The sequence below is a fragment of the Bombina bombina genome, chromosome 2 (genome assembly GCF_027579735.1).
Source record: "Bombina bombina isolate aBomBom1 chromosome 2, aBomBom1.pri, whole genome shotgun sequence".
Lineage (NCBI taxonomy): Eukaryota > Metazoa > Chordata > Amphibia > Anura > Bombinatoridae > Bombina > Bombina bombina.
Window position 1 is genome coordinate 1,213,566,185 of NC_069500.1, and position 16,088 is coordinate 1,213,582,272.

General features: G+C 37.4%; 1 protein-coding gene across 3 annotated transcripts in view; it reads right to left on the reverse strand.

Moving 5' to 3' along the window:
- PAICS (phosphoribosylaminoimidazole carboxylase and phosphoribosylaminoimidazolesuccinocarboxamide synthase) overlaps positions 1-16,088 on the reverse strand; it is a 35,346-nt gene that overhangs the window by 18,315 nt on the left and 943 nt on the right. For all 3 annotated transcript variants that reach the window (XM_053703940.1, XM_053703939.1, XM_053703942.1), the window contains 6 exons: positions 14,254-14,451; positions 12,897-13,075; positions 11,189-11,368; positions 10,197-10,310; positions 8,992-9,075; positions 942-1,122 (listed from right to left, as the gene is read on the reverse strand). In XM_053703940.1, the coding sequence (XP_053559915.1) occupies positions 942-1,122; positions 8,992-9,075; positions 10,197-10,310; positions 11,189-11,368; positions 12,897-13,075; positions 14,254-14,451 (936 nt within the window). The remainder of the gene's footprint in view (positions 1-941; positions 1,123-8,991; positions 9,076-10,196; positions 10,311-11,188; positions 11,369-12,896; positions 13,076-14,253; positions 14,452-16,088) is intronic.

Consider the following 16,088-nt stretch of genomic DNA (forward strand, 5'->3'; position numbering starts at 1 on the left):
AAAACGGCCCCTCCCTCTCCCACACAGCAGTGAAGAGAAACGAAACTGTCACAATTAAAGCAAAAAACTGCCAAGTGGAAAATAATGCCCAAATATTTATTCACACAGTACCTCAGCAATGTAAACGATTCTACATTCCAGCAAAAACGTTTAACATGAGATTAGTTATTAAAAGGATTAGTGACCTTTAACAGAGTAGTTCCGGTGAAATACCATCCCCAGAATACTGAAGTGTATACATACATGTCATTTTAACGGTATGGCAGGATTTTCTCATCAATTCCATTCAGAAAATAAAAACTGCCACATACCTCAATGCAGATTCATCTGCCCGCTGTCCCCTGATCTGAAGCCTTTACCTCCCTCAGATGGTCGAGAACAGCAATATGATCTTAACGACTCCGGTTAAAATCATAGTAAAAATCTCTGTCAGATTCTTCCTCAAACTCTGCCAGAGAAGTAATAACACGCTCCGGTGCTATTTTAAAATAACAAACTTTTGATTGAAGTCATAAAAACTAAGTATAATCACCATAGTCCTCTCACACATCCTATCTAGTCGTTGGGTGCAAGAGAATGACTGGGACTGACGTAGAGGGGAGGAGCTATATGCAGCTCTGCTGGGTGAATCCTCTTGCATTTCCTGTTGGGGAGGAGTTATATCCCAGAAGTAATGATGACCCGTGGACTGATCACACATAACAGAAGAAATTAAGTTTGCTGCACATTTTCAAAATGTTTACAATGTATTACGTAAGAAAAATGTTGAGACCAGATGCCATCCACCAGCTTAGGTAACCTACAGCTACCAAAATGTCAGTTCCACAAAAGCAAAAGTGAAGTCCAAATAAAAGTTTATAGCAAAACAGTTCTATTTAGAACCTGATATTATGTACCACAATCCTACAGTCTGCTCTCAATAAGGAGGAAAACTAACACACCTTCATACTCTGACTTGATACGCAGAGTCTCATCTGGGCCTTTGTGCGCGGATGTTACCCTCAGCTCACAGGGTATGCCGTAGATTGCACAGGATTTTTTAATTTTTTCACAATGTACAAGATCAGAAATGGATCCCATCAGGACAACGACTCTTTCTTGACTTGAAGAGGTAAGCAGAAGCTACAGAGAAAGACGTTTGTTATTTTTTTCCCTCCATGATCAATGAGTAACATTAAAAGTGAAAAAGGAAATCATGTAGTAAACTGTAAGCTTTCATATTACCCCGGTTTGTAACGGACCGTACGCTTCTGCAGTGCTATACAGGTGTACAATAAAGACAAAGAAGGGAAGGCAGACTGAAGGATTACAGTGCCCTCCCCCCTAGAGGTACAGAGCTTAAAATTTAAAATATTACAGTGATTTGAATGCATATTTGGTAGTTCCTGGCAATAGTGGCGAGCAGACAGATTCCCTGCTCCAATTTATTCTAAAGCATTAAAAAGGAATACTCTAGTATAAACTAAATACTGTATTTTGTTAAATCAGTTAATGACCAAGGCCGTGACTGACACGGCCTCTGGGGTTTGAAGTGCTGGAAGCGATCGTGATCGCTTTCAGGGCATTGCAGTGATGCCTCAATATTGAGGCATCACTGCAATACCCTTTTTACGAACCGATGCAGCCGATCGTTGGTGAGTGGGAGTCATAGCAGGGAGGCAGCCCATCGTTGGTTCACTTCCTTATCCTGTTTGTCGATAGTGCGCATGTGCCACATTGCCATTAAATTGTAGGGAGTGGTAGAGGGGTAGGGTATTGAGGGGGGGGCAGCTACACTACAGAAAATTGGGGGTTTATTAATTTATTTTTTAAAAAAGGCTTTTTTTTTTTTTTTTACAAACTGGGTACTGGTAGACAGCTGCCAGTACCCTAGATGGCAGCAACTAGGTAGAGGGGGGGGGGGTGTAGAGAATGAGATCCGACACTGCAGAATCACTAAAGAAAGCCTTTTATTTTAGTACTGGCAGACTTTCTGCCAGTACTTAAGATGGCGGTGACAATCGTGAGGGGGGGGATGTGTCAGGCTGATCTTTACACTAAAGCTAAAATGAACCCTACAAGCTACCTAATGAACCCCTTCACTGCTGGGCATAATACAAGTGTGGTGCGCAGTGGGATTTAGCAGCCTTCTAATTACCAAAAAGCAATGCCAAGCCATATATGTCTGCCATTTCTGAACAAAGACAAACACTGCGCACCCAATAGTGCTAGTGAGGCAGACTGGAACTTTGTAGTGGTCCAGCTCACTGAGGAAGGTGCACAGGGTACAGACGCAGGGTTGATCAGCAATACGGCAACAGTGTCTTTCAGTACATGTGCTATAAATTCTTGTGCTGTCTGATCTAAGTTAAAACCATGGTACACAATGGGGCGGAAATTACGATGCTCAAAGGAGCGAACCAAACGGACCGTCAAGGTCACTTCCTGTGATGACATGTAAGCTTTCAAGCAAAGTCTCCTGTCTGTATGTGATTCAGGGATTCCTGACAGATATCAGTGTTCCAATGTAACTATCGCTTATTTTGAAAAAAAATTGTTGGAAATAGCAAAGTGCTACTTTTACTTATTGCCCTATAACCAGCAAAAAAGACAAAGAACATGTAAAACATGGAGTATTTCTAAACTCAGGATACAATTTAGAAACTATTTAGCATGGGTGGTAGTTGTAGATGTAACAGAATTTGGGGGTGATATTTAGAGAGAGAGTCTCTCTATCTCATCTTTAGAAAGTGCATTTAACCCCTTTAGTGCCAACGACGGCTCTGAGCCGTCGCAAATTGTCTCAGTCAGGTGCCAACGATGGCTCAGAGCCGTTGCTAGACCTCTCCCACCTTGAGGGAGATCTGGGGGCTCCCACCCGCTCCTACCCCGGCGATCGGGCCTGTATAGTGAAAGGCATCGCCAGGGCTTCACGTTTTGCGCGGTGACGTCACCGTGCAACTTTACTGAAAAATCACAATGAAAAGTATAGGGAAAGGAAGCATGCTGCCAAGAAGCCTGTATCTCAGGCATCTAACCTTTCCAACTGTATAAGTCTTGGGGATCTGAAAAAAAAAAAAAAAAAAAAAAAAAAAAAAAAAAAAAAAAAGGGAAGCTAAAACACAAACACCGCAGAAATGTAAATATAGCCCTGGTCCCAAACGGTCAGAAAAAGGAAAAGTGCTCTGGTCACTAAGGGGTTAAAGCACCTTAAAGGAATACTAACACCATTTTTTTTTCTCTTTTATGATTCAGATAGAGCATACAATTTTAAGCAACTTCTAATTTACTATTAGCAATTTCTTCGCTCTCTTGCTATCTTTATTTGAAGCCGTCCTATTTTTGGTACAGCACCTGGGTAGAGCTTGCTACATTTAGCAACCAATAAGCAAGCGCTACTTAGGTGCTGAACCAAAAATGGGCATGCTCTTATGCTTACATACCTGCTCTTTCAAATAAAGATAACATGAGAACGAAGAAAAAATGATAGAAATAAATTAGAATGTGGCTTAAAAAAATTGTATGCTCTATCTGAATCACGAAAGAAAAAAAAATGTGGGTTTAGTATCCCTTTAAGTTTATTTTACTATGTGTATAACCCAAGCAAATGACACTTTAGACAAGGATACAGCTTGTGAGCAAATGAGGAGCAGGCATACACGTCTATTCTCCAATAACTGGCCACATTCTGGAGCAGAAGCATTCCAAGAGATCAACATCAAAATAGATTCTAGGGATGTGCATTTGGATCCTTAGTTAGAATCCAAATGTGGAAGGTGGCGGTTGCTTGTGGCATTCAGGTATTTTTGGAGCCCGATTTATTCTTGTAAAATATCAATACACTAAAATCTGTGCAAATCCAAACCTTAGTGTGAAGAAAGAAATCAGACTCAGAAAGAGCCAAATGCCACAAGTGGCTGCCTTCTTCCACATTCGGATCCTAACAAAAGGATCCGAATGCACATCCCTAACAGATTCCCTTCTTTAAGAAAACAGACCATTAGCACAAGTCCCTTTTAATACACAGGTATTATGTCTATGGTGACAACACAAAATAATGCCAATAAAAAGGCACAGAAAAAGTCATAATTAGACAAAGCATACAATTTTCCAATTTACTGCTATTCAATTTGCTTCCTTCTCTTGTTATCCTTTGCTGAAAGGTTTATTTAGGTGAGCTCAGGAGCAGCAAACAACCTAGGTTCTAGCTGCTGATTGGTGGATATAGAGAAAATTATATATATATATATATATATATATATATATATATATATATATATATATATATATATATATATATATATATATATATATATATATATATACATACACACACATACACACACCCCGATTGTCATTGACTCACCCATGTGTTCAGTAGTGTATTGCTGCTCCTTCAACAAATGATACCAAGAAAATGAAGCAAATTTGATAAAAGTTAAAGGGACACTGAACCCAAATTTTTTATTTCATGATTCAGACAGAGCATTCAATTTTAGCAACTTTCTAATTTACTCCTATTATCAATTTTTCTTCGTTCTCTTGCTATCTTTATTTGAAAAAGAAGGCTTCTAAGCTTTTTTTGGTTCAGACCTCTGGACAGCACTTTTTATTGGTGGATGAATTTATCCACCAATCAACAAGAACAACCCAGGTTGTTCACAAAAATGGGCCGGCATCTAAACTTACATTCTTGCATTTCAAATAAAGATACCAAAAGAATGAAGAAAATTTGATAATAGGAGTAAATTAGAAAGTTGCATGCTATCTGAATCATGAAAGAACATTTTTGGGTTCAGCGTCCCTTTAACTGGAAAGTTGAATAAAATTGTATTCTCTCTCTCTCAATCATGAAAGATAATTTTTGGGTTTCATGTCCCTTTAAGGTTAGATGGCCCAATTCTCCTCCATACAACTAGTCATCCTGCAGGGTTTGGTTGTTTAGTAAGACTGACTGCCCTGGAAGTTTTATTTTGTGTTGACCAGCAAGGAGTTCATCTCTCTGCTCGGTCCTATACTTTAGTGTAATTTTGCTTGCTGGCCTTGTCCCTTGTGGTCTTTAGATGTATGTAGGCATTATAAATGACCACAAAGTATACTAGCTATGCATATATGTACTGTATTTAAAAAGGAGTACACAGTATCTTTTAGTTTATTCTAATACATTTAGTGGACTGCTTTTTTTTTTTTTTTTTTTTTAACTTTACAGAAGATGTTGCATAACTAAGGCTTTCAAGATCTCAAGGGTTCTTTTTTCCAGAAATAAAAAACAAAACAAACAACTCTACAATAGAAGTAAACAGAATGTCTAAATTAAGAATGTAGGATAAAATTTATTTATTTTTTTTTAAAAATGGATCTCTAGATTTAAGTGAGTCTAGTCAAAAATAAACTTTCATGATTCCGCAATTTTGCTTTGTTCTCTTGGTATTCTTAGTTGAAAGCTAAACTTAGGTAGGTAAATATTCCAATTTCTTAACCCATTAAGGCTGCCTCTTATCTGAATGCATTTTGACAGTTTAACAACTAGAGGGTGTTCGTTCATGTGCAATTGATATATAACATTGTGCTCACGCACGTGTAGTTCCCTAGGAGTCAGCAGTGAAAGGATAAAAGTCATGTGTCAAAAGAACTGAAATAAGGGGGCAGTCTGCAGAGGCTTAGATACAAGGTAATTACAGAGGTAAAAAGTATATTAATATAACTTAGTTATGCAAAACTGGGGAATGGATAAAAGGGATTTTTTTTTTTTTTTTTTTAAAACGATAAAAATTCTGGTGTAGACTGTCCCTTTAAAGATAATGTGTTGTAGGAATACAAGGCAGTCCCCGAAAGTGTAAAATGAGTTAATATCCAGATATATAATTTGCTTAAAAGGGACAGTCAACACCAGAATTGTTGTCGTTTTAAAAGATAGATAATCCCTTAATTACCTATTCCCCAGTTTTGCATAACCAAACAGTTATAATTATACATGTTTTACCTCTAATTACCTTGTATCTAAGCCTCAGCAGACTGCCCCCTTATTTCAGTTTTTGACAGACTTGCATTTTAGCTAATCAGAGCCGACTCCACAGTAAATTCATGTGCCTGAGCTTAATGTTATCTATATGAAACACATGAACTAATGCCCTCTAGAGGTGAAAAACTATCAAAATGCATTTTGATTAGAGGTGGCCTTCAAGGTCTAAGAAATTAGCACATGAACCTCCTAGGTTTAGCTTTCAACTAAGACTATCAAGTAAACAAAGCAAAATAGGTGATAAAAGTAAATTGGAAAGTTGTTTAAAATGACATGCCCTGTTTGAATCATGAAAGTTTTTTGGACTTGACTATTTCTAAGCATTTGAAGGCCAGATAAAACAAAAACAGAAATACATTGGCAAATGTTAGGCTTAGGGCCCTCAAACTATAAAACTATTCTGTTAAATATTGTGATCTGTAGTTTTAACATTTCTGTCCTACAAAAATACTGGGTCAATGCTAAACTGCAAGATGTAATGGGCCTTAGGAGTGAGGCACAATTTGCAATGTTGATATTTCATTGTCAAAAATAAAGACAGTACACTGAATCGTACTCCCAAATAAGTTAGTGGTTAGGAAGGAAATTCAGATGCAACATGCCCCTGTTGCTCTTAAAGGGGCATAAAACTGGAAAATAGTAAATACTCTGTTAGAGCATTGTTTTATTGCACTGTTGCTTGCTTGTTTCTAACCCGGCATATGGATAAAACACATAATTAAAGTCAGCTCCAGGACAGCAAAGCACTACTGTGAGCTAGCTGAACACATGGTAAGCCAATGACAGACATATGTAGCCATCATTCACCATCTAGCTACCAGTAATGCAATGCTGCTCCTACTGATTCCTGTGTATGTTTTTTTTTTTAACAAAAAAGAAATGGAAGCAAAATTAAAAAGTTTCTTAAAACTGCATTATCGGTCTAAAGGCTGTGACACACTGCAAGCGATGCGGCGCGAGGCGATGCAGCTGCTTCGCACCGCGTCGCTTCTAAAGTTCAATTATTTCATCTCTGAGCGCTCAGGTACGCGTCCTGACGCAGCAGAGTGCTCAGAGATGAAAAGGCAGGACACACTGAGCGCGCACAGCCGCATCTACACGCTGTGCTCCGCTTGCAGTGTGTCACAGCCTTTAATCCTGAAAGTTTCATTTTGACTTTCATGTCCCTTTAACCAATCACCTGTAGTTCTACCCTCATGCAGCACAGAAACGTTTTCCAATAGTGGCTTTAAAATGGTCTTATTTTTTATATTAACATTCAGCTAATAAATCAAGTGGGAGAGAATCGCCCTTACAGTCTATATAAACACAGCCGAAAATACTGCTTGCTACACATTTTTATCAAAATTTAATTTATTCAGTGAAAGTCTATGAAATGATTGCCTTTGGGAAGATGTACTCTAACATAAGTGACAAGTTATATGGCATCTTGTCACAATTTCAACATTACTTTTTCTCTCAAAAGGCTTAATGAGCATAATGAGGATACGAGGATAGCATCAACATGGGAGAAAAAAAAAAAAAAAGTATATATGGCAGCAAATGCAACTTTGTAAAGGGATATTGTAATTTAAATGCGACAAAAGCATGACTTTCATCAAGAACAAAGTGTTCTCTCTCATGGTTTTGGCAAGAACACATACAGATCACATGCTCTTCTGCACACTGAGGATATTGCTCAACAAAAGGCATCTGTCAGATCATCTGTTTCAGGGGCATGGAATAATCATGCTAAGTAGGTTTCATTAGATTGGGGCATGGTAAAATATTTTTATCTACTCTAAATTAGTGGAGCATTCAGCAGGTGATACTATTAGCCTAAAACGGCTATATACTGGGAAAAGTTTAAACGGATATAGTCTTTTAAAAAAGGACCCTCATATTCACAGGACAACATTGCAAAGCTCTGGAAATGAAAATAAAAAAAGCCAGTAACTGTTGTATTTTATGAACACACCTAACTTTAATATCAGACTGTTATTTCTATGGACATTATTGAATAATGAAACGCTAAGGGACATTTGTCTATACAAAGGGTTAAATGCACACTGACCTACAGTTCCAGTTCAGAGGTGACAAGACAAGTGGAAACCAGTTGGAAATCTGTATGTAAACAATAGATCAAAAGGATACCACAGGATTCACTAAGACATTTTACAACCCTTGCAATTTACAGCCTTCAGCACAGATGGCCATTTTCATCAGATGGTGTACAAGGCCCTGATTTTATCTCAGTTCCTATCACCAACAGCCTAAGGACGTCACATTCTACCCCCCTGATCTAAAGATGTCATCTGGTCTCTGAAGACTTGATAGAGTGTGGGCTGGGCTGTGAGAAAGAATGAATGACTATATAAGTTAGTTGCCATTGTAGGCTAGGGTAAGCTCTCTTCTCACCTCTCCCCTTCCATCTCTCTCTCTCCCCTTTTCCACCTTCCCTTACATTAGTTAGCAACTTGTTTCTATGTAAATACTTATTTTCTGTATAATAAAAGAAATAATTTCATCAAGCAGCGTCCTGATTTCCTAAGATAAAGGTAATATTAGTGAGGAAACAGTAACTAAAAAGTTAGCAGATTCTACAGTAACTTAAAGGAAAGTGTTATTTGACAAATACCTATTCACTGACAAGGCCCAATGAAGGTCAAGACTATCATTCGGGGTTGCCATGTTCAGCAAGAGATTACCCGGTATTTCGGGGCTAGACTGATCTTGTTAGGCAGCATCAGACTGATCCACTTCAGGAAAGTAGTGTGTGAAAAGCATTATTGGGCTAAGAGAGGCTGCAACCTGGTGGTAAATCACCATAGAGCAAGCTAAAAAGTTATTGAGCTGGTCGTTACTGAGAGAGCGCTTCCCTTTTATGTAGCAGCTTCTTTTAGACCAACTGCGCCTTTCAATAGGAGAATTTTAAGTCAGATTCCAGCTTTGTGTGTCAAAATGTGATTAGGACAATAATATTTCTCTGAGATAGTTTCACAAGAGCTTACCTCCACTCTGTCCGCAACCCATTCAAAGTTCCTTTTCACCACTTGCATTGCCTCAGGTGTTATTTCTTTTAGGTCCCGATAAGTCTGTGCAAGGGTTAACAAAAGAATTTGCTGACAATGGTAAGCAGGATTTGTCCAATTTATGAGTTCTACATCATTTTTATACAGATTAGATGGTCTAATTAACTAATGTAAATTGATTATTTCCTGTACAAAAATATCCTGCCTATTTGACCCTACAACATTCCACAAAGTGCATGCTTGATCAGAGGAGCTTATTTATGCCCCTAGTCACAGCATTGGGGATAAAAATACTCTAGAGGCATTAACCTTGTCTGGACCCTGCAAGTCTGTTTAACCCCTGCAAAAAAAAAGGTTTAAAAAAAATAAACAGTCAATGTACTGCTCAGGAGCCAGAGAGAGAAATGCTGGTCTCAAGCAGACATAACAGCTGAGCCAATCAGCAGTAGCTGTTCAGGACCAGTGGTTTTCTGTGGCTCCTGAGCTGTACAAATAAATATACACACGTTTAAGCCCTACAAAATGTTTAATTTTGTGTAAATAAATTTAATTATCTCCCCTTTTCCTGTAACTTAACTCTGAAAATTGTTGGCTTTGCAAATTACCCAAAATTATGTAATGGGAGCCACAATGTTGAAACCTAGGTTATCCTTATTAAGCCTCCTCTGATGAGGATAATTAGGGACAGATAAAGTGTGCAAAACAAGAGATGTGTTGAATATAGAAATTCTAAAAAGGACTTTAAACCCCTTGTTAAAAAGCGATTGTTTGCACACTGTCCCTGACTGGCTTTACCACAAGAGATTATATAACGGTAACCCAAGTTTCAGCATTGTAGCCATTACTTTATACACAGATAAGTTAGGGGATTAGGATTTATTTTTTTAAATAGTACTTTATTACAGTCTTCCCCACCCCTTTGTCAGTCTTGATCGCTTCCTTATTATTCTACATGCATGACTGCCTATTGATCTTGTTCACCTAGGTGAGTGAATTGAGCAGATATGGAGAGAATATACAGCTTCAGGTAAAATCTCCCTATAAAATTAGAGGCCCTTACTCCTGCTAGTAGGTTACATTTTTATTTAATACTGGAATGAGTAAACTCCTTTTCTAAGAATAGGGGAAAAATACTAGCTAGTAGCTCTGGTAAAAAAAAAAAAAAGCCCACACACAGCACTCACTTGTTTATCCTTCTGTTGAGTCTTATCTCCCGATGGCCAAAGACGCCAAGAATCATTGTCGATAACATCAGCAAGGACAATCTCCTTTTTGGTCACATCAACCCCAAACTCAATCTGATTTTATTAAAACAAGACAAAAATATAAAGCTTTTAACTTCGAATCATACCCAATCCATCATCGTTCTAATTTCTCAGTGAAGGCTTTTTGTCCTCAGATACAGAACAGCTGTGACAGAAGCGGAAACATATAGTCAAATGACTAAATCTAACAAAATGTAAATAAAAAAAACCTGAGGCTATGGCATGTCTACATTTTTACAGTTACCAGTCTGAATGCCAGTATGTCTCAAACACAGAGGAGATTCCTTTAGTCATTGAGACTTCTAGAAAGAGGTAACTAAGGTATGAAGGTTGAAAACCAGTAAGAAACATACACAAGTTACTAGTCCACACAATGTATATATATTTTTTTTTAAAGTGTAATGGAGGAGTGATAATGGTTTGGGGCTGTTTTTCAGGGTTTGAGCTATGCCGCTTCGTTCCAGTGAAGAGTCATTAATGCTACAGGATGCAAAGATATATTAGATAATTTGGTGCTTCCAACTTAGTGGCAAGTGTTTTCTGAAGGCCCTACCCATTTCAGTGTGACAGTGCCCCTGTGCACGGTCCATGAAGACATGGTATGACAAATCTGGTGTGGAGGAACTCAAGTGGCCTGCACAGAGCCCTGACCTCAACCCCATTGAACATCTTTGGGATGAATTTGAATGCCAGTTGCATGGCAGACCTTGTAAAACATCAGTGCCTGACCTTATAAATGCTCTTATAGCTGAATGGGCACAAATTCCCACAAACACTCCAAAACCTTGTGGAAAGCCTTCCCAGAAAGATGTCCAATAAGCTTATATAGATGTGAGGGATAGGTTGTCACACACTTCTGGTTACATAGTTCTTTTATAAAAACCAATAATCTAAATGTACTACACACATACCTTCATATCTACTAGTGTGCAGTCCTGGGTTAACCAAGCCTTCTCTAGAATCTCAAAGATGGCCACTGTAGAGTGATTCATTATATCTACCTCTGCTTGGCCAATCACCAGTCCTGCACAGTTGAGCTTTGCAGCAATCAGTTGCTCCTCAGACCACTGAGGATCATTATTAGCATCGTCCTGTAAGAAATCAAATAATATGCAGTTACACACAATGTAACTTCTTTACATTTTAATTCAAATGTACTATTCTTAATAAATAAAAACTCCTATTAATAATAAATTACCTAACATCTTCCTCACCATGCCAATTCCTTTAATCACAACATTGGTGACAATTCCCACTCACTATCATATATAACCAAACAACCACATAAAATAAAAACTCTCCCAAAACATTAGCAGTGCACACCCAAATCCTCTTGACCATGCAGGCATGAACTGCAATGCCCCCCAGCTCTGTTTATGATTACCATAGTAAGTAAAAAGCACCAGTAAAACCCTATTTGGAAGCAACATGTGCTAGTCACCACCCCACATTAAAATTTAAAGGAGGAGAAGAAAAAAAAAAAAAAAAAAAAAAAAAAAAAAAAGACATTCAAGGGATATAAAACAGTTTGTAATAAAGCACTAAGCAACCCAGAGGCAGTGGGTTATAAGTCATAGAAATAATTTCAATATTTATTACTTGACATTTTGTAAAGGATTTTACCTTTTATTACTAGCTTGATTTGTGCTGGGTCCATTACTTCCTAGATACCCCAGCCCTCTTGGGCAGTGACAGGAAGGAAAATTAGCATTTATTTCTTTAAAGTGGTGTTAGGAGACATCTAATCTAGCTACAATCAGTTCATTGCCTATGCTCAGTAGAGGACGTAAAAATAATGTGACATTAGAACCTAAGTTCTGTAATGTCTGCTGTTATTTAGTTGTAGGCATGTTTGCAGTTTAACACAAATGTGTTTCTTTTTAGGTTTACTTTAGCTTTGTTTTAAAAAAAAAAACAAAAAAAAAAAAACACTGTTTCATATCACTTTAAATGCCTCTTGTATAAAAATTGTGCTTGCCCCACACACTCCCCAGGCCAAAAAATGAAAACTAACCTAAAATGCTGCAAATCAAATAGCTGGCTTAAAGGGACAGTAAACTCCAGAACTGTTTTTTTTTTAAAAACCGAGGTAGATAATCCCTTTTATTACCCATTTCCCAGTTTTGCATAACCAACAAAGTTATAATATACTTTTGACCTCTGATTAGCTTGTATCTATGCCTCTGCAAACTGCCCCCTTATTTCTTTTCTTTAGACAGACTTGCATTTTTAGCCAATTAGTGCTGACTCCAAGGAGCTTCACGTGCCTGAGCTCAATGTTATCTATGTGAAACACATGAACTAACGCCCTCTAGTGGTGAAAAACTGTCAAAATGCTTTCAGATTAGAGGCAGCCTTCAAGGTCTAAGAAATTAGCATATGAACCTGCTAGGTTTAGTTTTCAACTAAGAACACCAAGAGAACAAAGCCAAATTGGAAATAAAAGTAAATTGGAAAAGATTTTAACCTGACTGTCCCTTTAAACCTAGGTTATAAAAAGGTTGCTTTTTGGCCTCTTGTGAGCGTGAGAAAAAGCACAATAGCAACAGGTGTTTAACGCCCCTTTGACATCTGTCTGCAAGTGCCATATAAAAGGCTCTTAGGAAATATTTTAGTTACCTTAAAAAAAATCTCTACTTTGGGAGGATAAAACTTGTAGCCCTCCTTGACGCCAGGGTTTCTTTTAAGGAATGAGCCTGTGGCAATTCTCCTGCACACCCATTCAATAGGGATCATCTCACAATGTGTAGCAATGAAACCAGTTTCACTGCACTTCCTGACAAAAGCAGTCTTGATGCCTGAGGGAGGAAAAAATAAAAATTCTTCTAATTCAACAGTTGTGCAATCAACTACAGAACTACATAAAACAGACTGCTGACAAACTGAAGTGAAAATTAAATACATTAAAAAGTGCTATAGCATTGTCTTTTTATGCACTTCTACCGTATTAAAAAGGCACATGAAACCCCAAAGGTCTCTTGATTCATATAGAGAATCTCTTTGTTGAAGAGAGATCTAGATAGAAGCGTGCACTTGTCTGGAACACTACAAGGCAGGGGGGAAAAAAAAAAAAAAAAAGGTGCTGCCATCTAGTGTTCATTTGTGCAAAACTGCTGCCACATGCATGCTTCTGAGTGTACCTGCATGTTTAACAAAACATACCAAGAGAATGAAGAACATTTAATAGAAGTAAATTGGAAAGTTGTTAAAATTTGAATTCTCTGAATTATTTAATGGTCTATTATTTTGAACAAAATAATTACACTACAATTATAAAAAAAAAAAGTTAGCGATAGGTTAAATTGAGATTTTAAAGCAAAAAAATAAATGTTTTAATTAAATCAGAGCATGCTATCTTTACAGCATTGTCCCTTTTAACTGCGTTTAACTCACAAAAGGGATAAGACACAAACCAAAATTTTTTTTAGGGAGTGTTCTTGAACATACATTTTTTTTTTCTTTTATTGAAGACAGACTTATTTATAAAAAAAAATATGATATACACATTCATTTTATTGGGGGGTTATTCACGGATGCCTTATCTTAAAAGCCATTATACAGTAAAGATAATATGGCCTGGTGTTTACAGAAATCTGCTTTATATTCTACAAAGCCACATGCTCTCAAATTGAATTGGAAAAAAATTGTGTTATTGTGGGTCCGATACAGAATGCAATTTTAATACAGCATTATAAAATTGACTTTGTACTTATGGTTTCCATTGTTGAAAAGTATATGCAAGTATCCTAAGCAATGCAGTGCACTACTGGGAGCCGACTGGTGATCACACACACATGTCGGCTCACCATATGTGTTCAACTAGCTCCCATTGCTGTTCTGAAGCTATCAACATGTTTAAATGTTCTGAATGGGTTAAATATATAATAACATTATTGCACATAACCTATTCAAGCAGTTTATTTTTGCACGTGACTTACATTATGTACACTGTACGCCTTTCTTACAAAATCCTTACCAGCCTCCTGCAGGAGCTTGAAAACACAGCTTGTGGTCTTATTAGAGATGGATGCTTTTCCCTCCATGTGATCCTTCCTGGCTGCATTTCCTGCTGTGATCTGGTCCTTTGACTGCATCAATACACAGCCAGGGTGATCTGGCAACTCATACACCTCTTTCGTCTTGCCCTCATTCAGCTTCTTGCCAAGCTTCAACTCTGCACAAATAAAATGATTGTATTTCCTCATTAGGAGTCGCTTGCTAAATAAATCAATAGCGCCTACTGTCAGCAATCTGAAAAGGATATTGCATGCCAACATTGCAAACGTGCCCAGAGGACTACAATTCCAAAAGTGCAGTATATTAAACATGCTCCAATAACTTTTCAGATGGTATCCACTGCCAAGCATAAGAGCACATTAATAACACACACAAACTACATGATCTGAATCATGGCTGTTTCATTTTAACATTCTGCTCCTTTAATGGCATAGGGCAAATCCTTGAAAGTTAAAGAGAATGGCTATACATTGTAAAATCAAGGGTGTAGCAGAAGTAGGACAGTGAGCCCACATTAAAACATTTCTGTATATAATTTGTTTTGCCTGCTTTTGTTGTAAAATTGTGCGTTCTAATATCTTGCTCTTTTAAGATGTATTAGACCCTACAACAGTTATAGATGTCCTAATAAGCAACATCAAAGGAGATGATGAACCTGGATTCTATCAGGCTATTCAATTGGTGTATCCCTGAACGGTTCTTGATTTGTAACACCTTTGCAGGAGTTAAACACATAGAATTGCAGGGTCAATAGTGCTAAAATGACATGGACTAAGAAATTACAGAATGTCATTTTTGTACTACAATTTCCCTTTAAGGGAAAGAAAGGTAAAAATTGAAACATGCTTTTTTCTAGTTTTTTTATAGGGACAGTCAACTCAAAATGTGTTATTGTTTAAAAAGATAGATAATTCCTTTATTACGTACTGCCCATTCCCCGGTTTTGCATAACCAACACTGTTATATTAATATACTTTTAACCTCTGTGATTACAGTGTATCTAAGACTTTTCTGACAGCCCTGATCACATGACTTATCTATGGACTTGCATTTATCCAATAGGTACAGTGTCTGCCACAACCCACAGATGTGAGCACAATGTTATCTAGATAGCTCACATGAACTAGCACTCCCATGTTGTGAAAAGCTTATAATAAAAAAAAAACCTTGCATGTAATAAGAGGCTGTCTCTAGTGACTTAGAAACAGGCAGAAGTTTAGAGGTTTAAAAGGTTATAAATTATATAAATAACAATGTTGGTTATGCAAAGCTGGGGAATGGGTTGTAAGGGCATTATCTTTTTAAAAAATAAAAATTTTGGTATTGACTGTCCCTAAGAACATTGCTCATATTTAATTTCTTGAACCTGTCTATGTTGCACAGTGAAACTTAAAGGGACACTCAATCAAAATTAAACTTTCACTATTCAGATAGAGCATGTCATTTTAAACAAGTTTCAAATTTACTTCCATTATCTAAATGTGAACAGTCTTTTTATATTTAAACTTTTTGAGTCACCAGTTCCTACTGAGCATGTGCAAGAATAGGTGTGTATGCATTTGTGAATGGCCGATTGCTGTCACATGGTACGTGTATGCATTTGCGAATGGCTGTCACATGGTACAGGGGGAGTGGAAAAAGACATAACTTAAAATTGTCAGGAAAAAAAAAAATCTACTACTCATTTGAAGTTCAGACTAAGTGCTGTTGCATTGTCTTGTTATCTTGCATTTGTTGATTATGCAAATCTACTGTGCTGACTGGTCCATATTAAAGAGTAAAAGTTAAGCCATC